The sequence below is a fragment of the Bufo bufo genome, chromosome 10 (assembly GCF_905171765.1).
Source record: "Bufo bufo chromosome 10, aBufBuf1.1, whole genome shotgun sequence".
Taxonomy (NCBI): Eukaryota; Metazoa; Chordata; class Amphibia; order Anura; family Bufonidae; genus Bufo; species Bufo bufo.
The window spans coordinates 103483314-103499709 of NC_053398.1; the positions used below are offsets into that span (position 1 = coordinate 103483314).

Here is a 16396-nt window from a genome sequence, read left to right on the forward strand (position 1 = left end):
CCATTGAAGTGAATGGGTCCATGATGCGGGATGCACACGGCCGGTGCCCGTGTATTGCGGACCCAATGTATGCGGGGCCAATACGGACACGGGCAGCACACAGTCGTGTGCATGAGTCCTAAGGTTGTATCATGAATCGTAAAGTAATAAAATGGCTCATAAAATGACATGTAAAAAAACATAAAAAACACAAGTATTGCCCCGGTCTGGATGTTGTTGAAAGAAAAGAAAATCAAACTATTAGACTCTTTGTAGATTTATTGATTAGTGTCAGTGACAGGTGTGCTCAGCTGTCAGCCGGGGGCCGCCTGTAGTTGGCGCTGGTCTAAACCTTGTTGGAAGATTAAAACTAGATATGGTCACGTTCTCAGTTTTGGGTTAGGCTACATGCACACGACCGTATGTGTTTTGCGGTCTGCAAATTGCGGATGCGCCCCAAAAATCTGTATGCCATCCTTTTCTCTTTTTTTTTTTTTTTTGCGGATCCATTGAAACAATGCCTAAAACGGACACAATTAGGACATGTTCTATATTTTTATTTATTTTTTTGCGGAGCTACGGAACAGACATACTGATGCGGACAGCATTTTTTGCAGACCCATTGAAATAAATGGGTCCACATCCTATCTGCAAAAAAATCGCAACGGAAACTAACAACGTTCGTGTGCATGTAGCCTTATTCTGTGTCCATTAAGGTGGTTCTGCCAAATTTAGAAGCTATCCCCTGAATAAGTAACTGATTGCTGGGGGTGTGACTGCTGGGACTCTGGGACCCCCACAAATCCCGAGAACCAGGGTCTTGTTCTCTATATCTGATGGAGCGGCAGGTCAAACGTGCACCCTGCCTCTCCATTCATTCTCTATAGGATCACCACAAATTGCAAAGTCTAATTTCATTTTTTAAATGTTAAAATATATAAAATGCTTAGATTTATTTTATTTTATTTTATAATATACAAGACTTTACAACTGTTGAAAGTCTGTGACCTGCTGTGTGTGAATAATATCTTCATGGACGAATCTGTCTCATTCTCGTGTATCTGTGTGCGGCTCTGTCCTTCAGGCCATGTTCACAAAATCTGCTACTGATTTAGTGCCGCAAAACAGACTTTTTTCCGCAGAGTAATCAATGTTCTAAACACCATCCATACTGTATGTTGTGGATATCCATCGAAGTCAATGGGGAACCAGACCCCCCCCCAAAAAAAAAAGTTAGGAAAATCTGTAAAACCACAGCCACAGTTGAGTTTGCTGTGTGATCTTGTACTTGGGCAAGCATTGACTATACTGTTGTGTCTCTTTTGTTAGATCCTGTAAATGAAAGTACCGGCAGTCGAAAGTCAAGTTCTTTCAATGGAGAGCTAAATGGCTTCATCTGTGATCCTGTAGCACACCCAGAGGCCACAAGTGTGGATGGGCCTTTGCTGGACAGTTCTCTCCGGGAAGTTGAGATGCCGTTCTCTGACAAGCAAGTGATGTAAGTGATTTTTATATATATATATTTGTTCTTTGTTTTTTTTTTTTATGCACCTTTTGTATGCTTAGAGCTCTTTCACCCGAGCGAATGCCGTGCGTGGAATCCGCTGCGTGAAAGAATGCCAAACCCCGCTCCAGACAGCAGAGACACGGGGCATTAAAGGGGTTGTCCAAGTTATATTTATTGATGACCTATCCTCAGGATAGGTTGTCAATATCAGATCGGCTGGGGTCCGACACCCGGCACCCCCGCCGATCAGCGGTTTGAAGAGAAGGCGCGCTCCTTGCCAGCGCCGCCTCCCCTTCAGTTTACCTTCTTGCCGTTGCATCTGCAGCAGTGAGCAGGTGTAATTACACCCAAGCCGTCCAATTAATTTCAATGGTACGGATCGCTCCAATACAGCGATCCGTACCATTGAAATGAATGGGAACGCTTGGGTGTAATTACACCTGCTCACCGCTGCAGATGCAACGGCAAGAAGGTAAACGGTGAAAGGGAGGCAGCGCTGGCACGGCATGCGCCTTCTCTTCAAACAGCTGATCGGCGTGGGTGTCAAACCTCCACTGATCGGGTGTCAAACCTCCACTGATCGAATATTGATGACCTATCCTGAGGCTAGGTCATCAATATGTTTGGCCAGACAACCCCTTTAAGGCCCCTTTACACTAGCTGAGCATTGGCCAGATAATCCCTAACGAGCATTTGTGAATCCACCTAAATCACAATTTGCCGCCAGCAAACAATGATTCTGTATGGTGACGAACGATGGCGTTAACGATCACTCCTCCCCCTGTATCATAAATTGCTACGATGCAGTCAGGGGACCCATGGACAAGCAGTGTTTCCCAGACCCAACACGGTCGTGTGAATCGGGCCTTAGCCAATAAATAGGTGTTGTAAACGTAGACTAGACAGTGTATAGATGTGCCAGATCTGTATTCAAGCCTCAGCCACTGTGAGAATTTTTTCGCAGCCAATTATAAAAGAAAAACCAGGCTTGGCTTGAAAAGACAGACCCAGATCCTACCTGATCTTCCACCATTATAAATTGCTGAGTGTAAAACCTCTTTAAATTTTTATTTCATTCAACTGCTACCTGTTCTAAACTGCAGTATGTGTTTAGACACTTTTCCACTCTTTATTAGTACTGGGCTGAAAGAACGGACAGTGAAAGGTGTAAGCTCGCCTTTAAAGCGGATTTTGATGTTGATGGCCTACCCTCGGGATGGGCCATCAATATCAGATCGGTGGCGTTCAGACACCTCTCACCCCCACTGATTAGCTGTTACAATGTAGCTCTAGGAAGAAAGGGATGCAAATGCGCTTTTAACAAGCTTTGCCTCTAATGCCACCAGATGTAAGGCAGCTATCCTATAAGTCTATGTTCGACCCTTTTAAATAGGCCTTGAGACATGACAAGCAGAGAGTACTAGCTTAACTGGGTGAGAGGCCTAAGTCAGGATTTGGGGAGTACTATCTCTCCTTGGGGAGAGAACACCTTAATTGGCATGAGGAGACTTATAGGCCATATATATCCAAGTCATGTCTCAAGGCCTATTTAAAGGGTTGAACATTGACTTATAGGATAGCTGCCTTACATCTGGTGACATTAGAGGCAGAGCTTGTTAAGAGCTCATTTGCATCCCTTTCTTCCCAGAAGAGCATGTATGGCCTATAAGCCCCCTCACTCGATTAAGACTCTCTCTCCCCAAGGAGAGATGGTACCCTCCCCCCAAATGTAGCTCTAGAACCGCAACTAGACAGCCCCGTCACGTCTTACAATAGATCGAGCTGGTAACGGCAGAGCTGCTCCTATTGAACTGCCGTTATAGAACAGAACATATGACCACTCCGGCCAGTGACTGGTCGCATGGTCAACCACTTCCGGTCTGCAGAATTGGGAGAGCGGCGCTGGAATACTAAGGCCACTTGCAGACGAGTGTGTCCGGATGCGTCCCGGTGCATTGCGGCAAACCCGCGCGAGTAGGAACGCAATTGCAGTCAGTTTTGACTGCGATTGCATTCCGATGTTCAGTTTTTATTGCGCGGGTGCAATGTGTTTTGCACGAGCGTGATAAAAAACTGACTGTGGTACCCAGACCTGAACTTCTTCACAGAAGTTCAGGCTTGGGATCGGGGTTGTGTAGATAGTATTATTTCCCCTTATAACATGGTTATAAGGGGAAATAATAGCATTCTGAATACAGATGTAAGGCAGCTATCCTATAAGTCAATGTTCGACCCTTTAAATAGGCAATAGGGCTGGAGGGGTTAAAAATAAATAAATAATAATTGAACTCACCTTAATCCACTTGTTCGCGCAGCCGGCATCTCTTCTGTCTTGTTCTGTGAGGAACAGGACCTTTGACGTCACTACGCTCATCACATGGTCCGTCACACGATCCATCACTATGGTGATGCCCATCCCCCATCTAGGACGGACAACCGCATTAACTACACTTAAAATATTAGCCAATTTTGACTTGAGGCTTTACAATAGTAGCTTAAAAACTGTTTTAAATTGTCAAATTTTGTTTCCCCCCCCCCCCCCACCTTTAGTTGCCTGTCTGGAGGTGACTCTCCTCCCTGCATTGAGATTGTTGGGAAAGATGTCGAAATTGTGGCCAGTAGTGATTCTAATATTTGTAGCAAAGCAAGAGGAAGCAATAAGGTAAGAATTTTAAACTACATACTAAAAATACTATTTATTATGTATGCCACGTGTACAAAGCTCCCCAGGCGGTTTTAATGACACGGTTAACTATTGAATGCTCCGCTGTGTTCAGTAGTGAGGGCTAGACATAGAGAAAACAGCCCCCACTACTGTTTCTCTACCGCCATACTCCAGGCTTTATGGCACAGCTCTGCTTGCTCTAATTGACTGATATCTGTTCTGACACCTTTCTTTAATGGCCAGTATATCAACTTTTTCAGCAATTTGTGCTACAGTAGCTCTTCTGCGAGATCGGGGCAGATGGGCTAGCCTTTGCTCTCCACACACGTCAGCCTTGGGTGCACGTGACCCTACTCCCAATTAACCAGAAAATGAAAGTATTTTTAAAAAGATATAAAATATAAACCACCTCTTGCCACCAAGAATTATCTTCTGTGACATGGAGGCAGAGGTCCCTGCAGGCACATTTGATGCATAGAAAAGGCATTTTCTTCTCATGATGCTGAATGTGGTTCCAGATGAGGTACAGATGTAGTAGAGTTAACACACGCATGCTTTATGAGATGTGTTATCTAAACCAAATGCGTTAAGCAAACGCCTTCAATTGCTTTTCAATGGCCTTTGTTTCAAGATAACGCGATGAGTTAAGAAATTTGAGTTAAGAGTTTGTGTGTTAACCCTGCTACATCTGTAGAGGCGTAGTACTGTGGCACAATACTTATGTAAAGGGGAGGTGTGTTAGTAGTTCACATTGAACTGTCACCACATCTCCCCTTCAAGTAAAAAATCATATATTTTTTTTTTACTCGCAGCTGCTTGCCAATGACTGCGAGCAGAGAAGCTCCCAACTGCATTACCTGACTGTACGGGCATCGGGCCTGTGACTGTGGTAACTGTAAGGACAATAAAGGGGGGAATTTATCATAGACCAGCGTTTTACCTGGTCTATGATTTCCCCTGAGCTGTCAGATGGGCCTAATTTATCATGATGCGCATGCCTTGTCATAAATTGGACGAATCTTCTGGAAGGCCATGCTCTGACTGAAACCTATGACCGGTTGGAGCTGGTGTAAATTTCAGTCTTCTATGCCAGAAAACCTGAGTAAAAGAGTAAGGCCTCTTTCACACGGGCGTTGTGGGAAAATGTGCAGGTGCGTTCCGGGAACACCCGCGATTTTTCCGCGCGAGTGCAAAACATTGTAATGCGTTTTGCACTCGCGTGAGAAAAATCGCGCGTGTTTGGTCCCCAAACCTGAACTTCACAGAAGTTCGGGCTTGGGATCGGTGTTCTGTAGATTGTATTATTTTCCCTTATAACATGGTTATAGGAGAAAATAATAGCATTCTAAATACAGAATGCATAGTAAAATAGCGCTGGAGGGGTTAAAAAAAATAAAAAATCATTTAACTCACCTTAATCCACTTGATCGCGTAGCCCGGCATCTGCCTTTGTCCCCTTTACTGAATAGGACCTGTGGTGAGCATTAATTATAGGTCAAGGACCTGTGATGACGTCACTCCGGTCATCACATGGTACGTCACATGATCTTTTACCATGGTGAATCACCGCTCATGTGAACAGCCCCATAGAAATGAATGGGTCAGGATTCCGTGCGGATGCAATGCGTTCACCTCCCGCAACGCATCCGTGCAAAAACCCCTCCCCCCCCCCCCACAGCCAGTTGAATAGGCAGTTTATTGTTTGTTTTGTTTCCCCCCCCCAAATTTCATGGTTCGGACCGCAGACCATACTTTAAAATTGTTTCAGACTGGAGACTAGAACCATAAATTCATTTCATAATTCTATACTTCTCCAAGGCTTTTAGTACTTGCTAAAGGGAGACTGACAGCACCCCTGTCCATCAGCAGTTTCCAGGAGCTGGTCACTTCATCTCTAATCCCATTTACTTGAATTGAAGCAGCGCTGCAGTTACCCAACACGGCCACTACACAGTGGATGGAGCTGTGTAGTTTCTGTGCTCCTCGACACAGCTGATGGGGGGGGGGGGATGGGATTTGAATTTCCTCCAGTCTGAGATTGATGATCTGTTGTAAAGGATAAAGGATAGTGCTTAAGACAGGGTTTCTGAACTCCGGTCCTCAGGATCCACCTGAGCAGGTGATATAATGAGTGTCCATCCATCAGGACTTACCACATGTATTCATTCTGTGGGATATTCTCAAATCCAGTGTTGACAAATCCTGGCTTAAGACATCAAGAACAGCTTAAAAAAAATAAAAAATGCTGGCTTCGTTATTTTGTTAATGTACTTAATTATTATGTTCTTTCTTCGTACATAGGTGAAAATACAGCCCGTGGCAAAATATGACTGGGAACAGAAGTACTACAATGGAAATTTGATTGCGGTGTCTAATGACTACCTTGCATATGCTACAAGAGGTATCATGGGGTTTCTAAGTTTATTTCTTTATGTGGAATATATGATTAAATTGCTTGAAGGGGCTGTAACCTTTTAGTGCTTTTCTGCAGACCCCACAGCCTGTCTGGGCCCGTGGTGGTAATTATACTTATCTGATCCTCGCCACTGAGTTCCAGGCCCATTGCTGCTCCACTAGCTTTGAAGGTCCTTGGTGCCCTGGTGTCAACATCCGGTTTGGTGTATCCAGTGGGGAACCTAAAGTATGCATTGCAGTACAAATCGTTATTTAGCGGCAGATGGAGAGAAAAATGGCTCATACCAACGTGGAATTTTGTACCGAACAAGTGTATTTATTGTCATCATGTTTTTGCTTTACCAGGTTCCAATGGGACAGCTATGATAAGAGTCCTCAGCATCACCACAGCAGAGCGGATTTTACTAAAAGGGATTACTGGTAGTGTCACCGACCTGGCGTTTGCTCACCTCAACTCCGACCAGCTGGCATGTCTGGATGAAGCAGGAAGCCTCTTTGTATGGAAACTCACCATGAAGAATGGCAAAATAATGTAGGTTTTTTATTGTTTGGAAAGAAATGGCACGTTGGATTAGCTAGTTAAATTTTATTTAAATAAGATCTTTCACTGCTCCTTCCTTCTACTAGAAGTTAGGAATGAATTGCTAGCAGTCTGCAGTAAGAGTACAGAGGGGAGGTAACCAGTTGGGGGTGTGTCCCTGCACAGTTTGACTCTATCCAATCAGTTCTGCCATTTTAAGACTGTGCAGGGACACACCCCCAACTGGTTACCTCCCTCTGTACCCTTACTGTGAAAGCTAACCGCAATTCATTTATAACTTCTAGTAGAAATAATAAAGGAACGGCACAACATAGAGCCATAAGAATAGAAGCTCTGGAAATGATAAATGATATTACATGGGGAATGCTTGTAGCTATTAAAACGGCTGTCAGGAGTGGTGACAGGTCCTCCTTTTTTTTTTTTTTTTTTTTTTTTTATGTGATCATTTTATTTTTTTAAACTTTTATAACCTTTTTCTAAACAGGGCTGTGGAGTTAGTCCAAGTTAGTTTTGGGTGGAGTCAGTAGAAATGTACTGACTGACTCCAGCTTTAAAAATATTATCTGTTGTTAATAACTTTCATATACATTTTAGAAAAGCTTATTTTCTTGTCCATGTCAATGGGGAACACAGCAAAGACCTTGGGTATAGCTGATGCCACTAGGAGGTGCTCACTAAGCAAAAGCTGTTAACTCCTCCCACCAGCTATACCCCTCCTGCAGGCACTGAGCTAATCAGTTTTAGCTTAAAGGGGTTCTGCACTTTCATTTAACTGATCTATCCTCTGGATAGATCATCAGCTTCTGATCGGCGGGGGTCCGACACCCGGGACCCCCGCCGATCAGCTGTTTGAGAAGGCAGCGGCGCTCCAGCAGTGCCGCGGCCTTCTCACTGTTTACCGCCGGGCGTATCAACTAGAGTGGGCGTGGCCAAGCTCTGTTCACTTGAATGGAGCTTAGCCACGCCCATGCTAGTTGATACTAGTCGTGACGTCAGTGGGCCGGCGGTAAACAGTGAAAAGGCCGCGGCACTGCTGGAGCGCTGCTGCCTTTCTCAAACAGCTGATCGGCGGGGGTACCGGGTGTCGGACCCCCGCCGATCAGAAGCTGATGATCTATCCAGAGGATAGGTCATCAGTTAAATGAAAGTGCAGAACCCCTTTAATGCATGTAGGAGGCAGACATCTGCTCTGCAGGTCTTGCTTTTTCACACACTTGAAGGGCCCAGGGAGGAATTCTCCCCCATTTACCCACCTGGCAACACAGCGGGATGCCCCCTAACATCCCCAGTAGCCAGGACAGAAGAAAGGTTGGTGTGGAGGATCACCAAATACTCCCCTGCCTGCCAGAATCGGGTCTTCTCTACCTCAAGCACCAATCCTCCCCCACCAAAGGGAGGGACTTGTGAGGCTGAAGGACGTTGCTGGAACCAAGGGATCAGAAGTCAGGTGAGTATGGGACAAAAACATGCTCCAGTGATGTCACTGCTGACCTTCAGTTCATTTCAATGGGAGGCAGATGGCACATGGAAGGGACATTTCCCTTCTCGCCACCGCGCCATGATCCTCAGCGCTGCCTCCCATTGATATTCATGAAAGGCATAAAGGATGTGGGCGAGTTTTCGCGGTGGCTGGGCCAAAATTCCGCTGTAAAATCCATTGTGTGAATGTCTCCTAAGAGCGGTTCTCACATTAATGTTCCTGAATAAGCATTGATTTGATTGGCTGTGGTGTATTACATTTCCCTTGCAGCATCTGGCTAGACGCTAGGGTTTGACGATATCAAAAATATTCCCATGATAACGATATTAGGAAACTTATCGCTATAACGTTATATATCGTGATAAATGCCCATTTAGAAGAAAAAAACACAAGGAGACGTTATACTGTGTGGGGGCAGCCACAAGGAGACGTTATACTGTGTGGGGGCAGCCACAAGGAGACGTTATACTGTGTGGGGGCAGCCACAAGGAGACGTTATACTGTGTGGGGGCAGCCACAAGGAGACGTTATACTGTGTGGGGGCAGCCACAAGGAGACGTTATACTGTGTGGGGGCAGCCACAAGGAGACGTTATACTGTGTGGGGGCAGCCACAAGGAGACGTTATACTGTGTGGGGGCAGCCACAAGGAGACGTTATACTGTATGGGGGCAGCCACAAGGAGACGTTATACTGTGTGGGGGCAGCCACAAGGAGACGTTATACTGTGTGGGGGCAGCCACAAGGAGACGTTATACTGTGTGGGGGCAGCCACAAGGAGACGTTATACTGTGTGGGGGCAGCCACAAGGAGACGTTATACTGTGTGGGGGCAGCCACAAGGAGACGTTATACTGTGTGGGGGCAGCCACAAGGAGACGTTATACTGTGTGGGGGCAGCCACAAGGAGACGTTATACTGTGTGGGGGCAGCCACAAGGAGACGTTATACTGTGTGGGGGCAGCCACAAGGAGACGTTATACTGTGTGGGGGCAGCCACAAGGAGACGTTATACTGTGTGGGGGCAGCCACAAGGAGACGTTATACTGTGTGGGGGCAGCCACAAGGAGACGTTATACTGTGTGGGGGCAGCCACAAGGAGACGTTATACTGTGTGGGGGCAGCCACAAGGAGACGTTATACTGTGTGGGGGCAGCCACAAGGAGACGTTATACTGTGTGGGGGCAGCCACAAGGAGACGTTATACTGTGTGGGGGCAGCCACAAGGAGACGTTATACTGTGTGGGGGCAGCCACAAGGAGACGTTATACTGTGTGGGGGCAGCCACAAGGAGACGTTATACTGTGTGGGGGCAGCCACAAGGAGACGTTATACTGTGTGGGGGCAGCCACAAGGAGACGTTATACTGTGTGGGGGCAGCCACAAGGAGACGTTATACTGTGTGGGGGCAGCCACAAGGAGACGTTATACTGTGTGGGGGCAGCCACAAGGAGACGTTATACTGTGTGGGGGCAGCCACAAGGAGACGTTATACTGTGTGGGGGCAGCCACAAGGAGACGTTATACTGTGTGGGGGCAGCCACAAGGAGACGTTATACTGTGTGGGGGCAGCCACAAGGAGACGTTATACTGTGTGGGGGCAGCCACAAGGAGACGTTATACTGTGTGGGGGCAGCCACAAGGAGACGTTAATTGTTATACTTTTATATGTCATTTTTCTCCATTTCGGGTATCTGTAACTAGTCGATTGACTTCTAGTAACAACCAAAACATTACAGGGTTAATTCTGTACCAGAACGAGTGGTTTATAGTAGGGATCGACCGATTATCGGTTTGGCCGATATTATCGGCCGATATTGAGGATTTTGAACGTTATCGGTATCGGCATCTATTTTGCCGATATACCGATAACGTATGGGGAACACAGATCGCGCTGCTCTCAGCGCTCTCTGTGTTCCCTCCGCAGCACAGGGGAGAAGGAAGCAGTGTCTCCTCCCCCTGTGCTGCTGCCGCTGCCGCCAATGAGGGGATAGAACATAAGAGGAGGGGAGGGGCTGTGGCCGCTGCGCCACCAATGAAGATAAGCCTTTCATTCATTCATATACAGGAGGCGGGAGCTGGCTGCAGAATCGCATAGCCGGCTCCCGACCTCTATGAGCAATAGCTGCGGTCCGCGGTAGTTAACTCCTCAGGTGCCGCGGATCGCTGCTACCGCTGATAGAGGTCGGGAGCCGGCTATGTGATTCTGCAGCCAGCTCCCGCCTCCTGTATATGAATGATCGAGAGACTTATCTTCATTGGTGGCGCAGTGCGCCCCCCCAAGTCCCCCAGTATTAATCATTGGTGGCAGATCCCGGCCAATAGTAAAAACATTGGTGGCGCAGTGCGCCCCCCCCCCCCCACCCACCCAGTATTAATCATTGGTGGCAGTGGCCACAGGATCCCCTCTCCCCTGCTCCTCCGATCGGAGCCCCAGCTGTGTAAGCCTGGGGCTCCGATCGGTTACCATGGCAGCCAGGACGCTATTGAAGCCCTGGCTGCCATGTTCAGCTCCATGCTGCTGTGTGCACTATGCACAGAGCAGCAGGGACAGTGTGAGATCCTATTCACCCTGATAGAGATCTATCAGGGTGAATAGGACAAAGGTTCTAGTCCCTAAGGGGGTTAAAAGTTAGTAAAAAAAAAAACCACAAAAATATTAAGTATAAATGAAAAAGATTTATAAAAAAAAATACACCCTAGCAATAAACAAAAAAAATACACATTAACAATAAACATATTAATTTTCAGCAGATTTGTGTAGGAATTTTTTTTTTTCTCAAAAATGAAAATTCCCAGAATATCGGTATAAATTATTGGCTATCGGCCTGAAAGTTCACAAATTATCGGTATCGGCCCTAAAAAATCAATATCGGTCGATCCCTAGTTTATAGTAATCTTGTGTATCATGTACTAGAAGGTGTATTGCAGGCTGTAAGCAGAAGTGTTGGTGACGCTCCTGTCCTGCGTAGCCTCGCCTGTCATCTGATTCAGATGTCAGTGGGCAGAGACTGCATTATGGGAGCCTGCATGGAGGAGCCGGGGTAGCCCCTGCGGGCAGCAATTGGTATAGAATCCTGCTGGGGTGGGCGGCCGCGGACTCGCGTCACAAAATACCACGGTAATTAGGAAACAGCGATATCGCCATATCGCTGTTTTTTTAATACCGCGGTACATCGTGATACCGGTATATCGCCTAACCGTACCAGACGCCACTGCCCACAGCGATAAAAGCCCATCATAGGAGCTAAAAAAGCCAAAAAAAGACCTTTTATTTGTGAGACAACCCATTTTTTATAATTCTAGGTTTACCTTCTTGTCTCTCAGTCTCTGTTTTATTCATCTGTTTTACACAATGTTGTCTTTCCGGTTTCATTATCAAAGTTGGTATAACAATGTATAGTATGCTTTCATTGTAAATTTGTTTTTTGTTTTTTTTAATAGAGACGAAATTTTTGTTCACATAAAAAGACCAGACCCAATTCCGTTAAATTGTAATCGACGGATAATCTGGTGCCCCTACATTCCTGACGAGAACGAGGATAATTTGTCAGAGGATTCTAGCCAGACTATTGCGTTATTGCATGAAGATATGGTAAAGCACATTTCTTTCCTTGGTCTGTGGATCACCCATTACAAAAGTTATGATTGTGAAATGCAGTTTGGATAAAGGAGGCCCAAAGTTTAACTGCTGGCCTTGTTTTACATAGCAACTAAGCAGAGCTCAGCTTTATTTTTTGAAATGTATGTGTCATTTGAAAATGACCTATTGTTTAAAGGGGTTATCCGACACTAACAAATGCCCCTCCATATGCGCCGGCCCCTCACACTGATTCTACTTACCTGGCTCCCCGCTCCCCGCGCCTCTCCTGGTCCCCGCACCACTGCTGCTTCTCCCCGTGCACAGATGAAAACATCCAGTGGGGGGGCTGGGGCAGTTGATGGCAGGCAGTGCCAGGGATGAGCTTCGCGCGGCCCCGCCTGCCATTGGCTGATACCCCCCCGAAACCAGGTCAGCCAGGTAAGTAGAATCAGTATGGGGGGGCATTTGTTAGTGTCAGATAATCCCTATAATGGGGTTTTAAGAGACTTGTATACTGATGACATGTAGAAAACTAGATTTCTCGCCCAATTCCTTGGGGGACACAGGAAACCTTGGCTATAGCTCATCTCCATAGGAGGCGTGACACTAAGTGAAAGACTGTTAAGCCCCTCCTCCAGCAGCTATACCCTCAGCCTGGAGCGAGCGACTACCAGTTTTTTGCTTAGTGTCAAGGAGGCAAGACACTCTCTGCACTGCAGAGCTGTCTTTGCTAAAGATTTTATTTTTTCTCTTTTATTATTTTCAACTTTTTTTTCCTTTTTTCAACAGGGACAACAGAGTCGCATTAGACCTCTCTGTTTTCCCGGGGTTGAGCTGCGCCAGTGCCGGTTATCCGCACTGCTGCCTCCCCCACAGAAGAAAAGGAGGACCAGGGCAGCCCAGCTCCCCTGCATCCCGCCAGCACAAGGGTCGCCCACCTGCAAGCCCCTCTCCAGCTCCCTGCCACTTCGGTGCCAGTGGCTGAAGGGGCGTCCCTGCTGGATGGACAGAGGGTGAAAACGTCGATGGTGAGGTGGCTGTGCAGCCGTTCTACCCCCTCCCCCCCCCCGTTAGGGCCTGATGCTGCTGTCCCCTCTGCCTGACCTTCATGTCAGTTACAAGTAACAGCTCTCTTAGCTGTGAGTCCTGCGGCTCCTTTGTGTGTGGGGAAAAAGCGGAGCGATGCTCGTGGGGGAGGGTTACAGCGCAGTTTTACCTCAGGTGCGGCGGCCGTGGGCCGCCTTTCGTTATCAGCTGCTGGATAGCAGGCACACGTGTACTGCGGCTGTGTTCAACTGTCGGCTGATATTCTGACAAGCGCACGCTCTTGTCCGGCCACTGGTGTGCGTTCGCCTCCACTTATATGGAAGTGAACGGGGGACATTATTCTGTGGGGTTTCGGCGGCATGTAATATTTTGAATCACGCGCGCGCGCGAGAAGTTTTATCGGTGGGCGGAGCTTCGTTCCGTTCCACTGTACATGTTAGGCTTCAGTCAAGGGGCGGACGTCTTTCTTCCCGCTCCTCACTAGCCCCGCCTCCTCTTCGTGCCTGCCTGCTCTCAGGACAGATTACCTCAGGGCTCTGAGGACCGCTGCTGTTGCCGCTGCTGTTGCCGCTGCTGTTGCCGCTGCTGTGCCGTCTGCTCCCACTGTGACCTGGTAGGACTGTTGACCCCTTCCAGCACTGCAGCCCTCTGGCCTGGACGTTTTTTTGTATATTACTTCCAGCCAACATGTCTGACCCCTCAGTGCCTGCTGGTCCTTGGTATCATACCTGCACCGCATGTAAGGCACCCCTTCCTCAAGGGCAGCCTGACCCGCATTGCTCGGCTTGCAAAGCCCCATTACAGGGTCCGCCATCTGCTGTGTCACCCCCTGGCCTCTTGGATCCCCCTGACTGGGCTAGATCCCTTTCCCAGGCTGTGGTCAGTCTCACTAATGTTGTGGGCCGCCTTGCAGATACATTGCCCTTACCGCAGCTGGATAATTCCCCTGCTGGGCCCTCCGGGTCCGCTACCTTAGCTGACCCGTCTGAGTCTCTCTCTCCAGGCGACACCTCCAGAGTCCGTCAACTCCAGAAGCGGTCCAGGGCGGAGCACCTATCATCCTCGGATGCTTCGGTATCACCCCCAAGGGTGCGCCCTCAGTCGGGTCCTTCCTCATTACAGGATATGCCCTCTGAAGGGGAACTAGCCGATTCTGATTGGGATATGGACTCGGCCTTGCCTTCAAAGCTGGCTTCTGCTGTGGGCCATCTTATTAACAATATCCGTGATACCTTTAAGATTCACGATGACCCTCCTAATTCTGAAAAGGCCAGTGTTTCCTTTTTTCGCCAAAAACAGGCGTCTGCGGTTTTTCCCCTCCACGCTGACTTCTCGTCGGTGGTTTCTAAGGCCTGGGCCCGTCCTGATGCCCGTTTTACCCCGCCTAAGAAGTTGGATATCTGTTATCCATTCCCGGCGGATTGCATTACAAACTGGGCGTCACCACCTAAAGTCGACCCCCCTGTGGCCCGTTTGTCCAAAAGCACGGCTATTCCCGTTGCAGATGGTTCTTCCTTACAATCCACGGAAGATCGCCGGATAGAGGCCATTACAAAGGGTATCTTTGCAGCCTCCGGTTCCGCCCTCAGGCCGGTCTTTGCCTCCGCTTGGGCTGGAAAAGCGGTTTCAGAATGGGCGTCTCAGCTGGATCAGGAGCTTGAATCCGACGTCCCTATTCAGGACCTCCGCGCTCTGGCCCAACTTATCGTTCAAGCCGGAAAATTTGTCTGTGAGGCATCCCTGGATGCGGGGGCTCTTATAGCCCGTTCATCTGCCCTGGCCGTTTCGGCTAGAAGGGAGCTTTGGTTAAAGGTTTGGACGGCGGACGCCACGTCAAAGCGGTCTCTTACTGGCCTTCCCTTCACTGGTTCTCGATTGTTCGGGGCCCGCTTGGATGAAATCATCTCTGAAGCCACGGGAGGGAAGAGTACACATCTTCCCCAATCCAGGACTAGGAGCACCACTCGAGGCCGTCCCACCTTTTCTCGCTTCAGGTCTTCCCGCAGAGCTCCCACACCTCGCACCACTTCAGGTCCATCCTCTAACCCTGTCCAAGACAGACGTAAGAAGCCTTTTTTTCGGACCCAGCCCTCCTGGCGCAAGTCACAGCCTGCTCGTCCTCCCGCGACCAAGCAGAACCCTACCTGAAGGTGCGCCCCCACCCACCCGGGTGGGGGGACGTCTCCTCCTGTTCAGGGACTTCTGGCAGACGCACGTCTCCGACGCCTGGGCTCTCGAGGTGGTGTCTTCCGGGTACAAACTCGAGTTTGCGTCCCTCCCCCCAGTTCGGTTCTTTCGCTCCCGGGTTCCTCGAGATCCCCAAAGGGCGGCCGATTTCTTTACTGCCACTCGTACCCTTCTGGACAAGGGGGTCATCGCTCCGGTTCCTATGGAGGAAAGATTCAAAGGGTTCTATTCGAACCTTTTTGTGGTCCCCAAAAAGGAAGGCTCGGTTCGTCCCATTCTGGATTTAAAACGGTTAAACCGTTTTCCTTCGTCTTCAGCGGTTCCGGATGGAGTCTCTCAGGTCGGTAATGGCCTCTCTGGAAAAAGGGGAGTTCCTGGCCTCTATCGACATCCAGGACGCCTACCTTCATATTCCAATCGCTCGGTGTCATCAGTGCTTTCTGCGCTTTGCAGTGGGGTCCGACCACTACCAGTTCGTTGCCCTCCCCTTCGGGCTGGCGACAGCCCCTCGCGTTTTCACAAAGGTCCTAGCCCCTGTCCTCGCCTTACTTCGTTCCAGGGGAGTTTTTCTTCTTCCATATTTGGACGATCTCCTTATCAAGGCACCCTCTCTGTCACTGACATCTGCCAGTGTGGACCTCTCGCTACAAACCTTACGCCGGTTCGGTTGGATTATCAATCTTCCCAAATCCGCTCTTGTTCCATCCAGGCAACTGATCTTTCTAGGGATGCTGCTGGATACAGATGCAGCGGAGGTTCGGCTTCCGTCAGAGAAGCGCCAGCTCCTTCATCGGTCGGTTCAGAGCCTTCTGAACCACCGCCGTCCTTCCTTCCGGTTCAGCATGCGGGTCTTGGGACAGATGGTATCCTGTTTCGAAGCAATCCCCTACGCGCAGTATCACTCCCGCACCTTTCAGACTGCCATTCTGTCCGCATGGGACAAGTCCCAGGAAAGTCTGGATCAGCACTTTCCCCTTCCCCCCCAGGTTCGCTC

At 48.5% G+C, this 16396-nt stretch overlaps 1 protein-coding gene across 2 annotated transcripts in view; it reads left to right on the top strand.

The window, feature by feature from the left end:
- The window catches only part of EDC4 (enhancer of mRNA decapping 4), a 149454-nt gene that overhangs the window by 22500 nt on the left and 110558 nt on the right, over positions 1-16396 (top strand). For both annotated transcript variants that reach the window (XM_040408982.1, XM_040408983.1), the window contains exons 2-6: positions 1309-1477; positions 4037-4148; positions 6453-6552; positions 6912-7098; positions 12030-12180. In XM_040408982.1, the coding sequence (XP_040264916.1) occupies positions 1309-1477; positions 4037-4148; positions 6453-6552; positions 6912-7098; positions 12030-12180 (719 nt within the window). The remainder of the gene's footprint in view (positions 1-1308; positions 1478-4036; positions 4149-6452; positions 6553-6911; positions 7099-12029; positions 12181-16396) is intronic.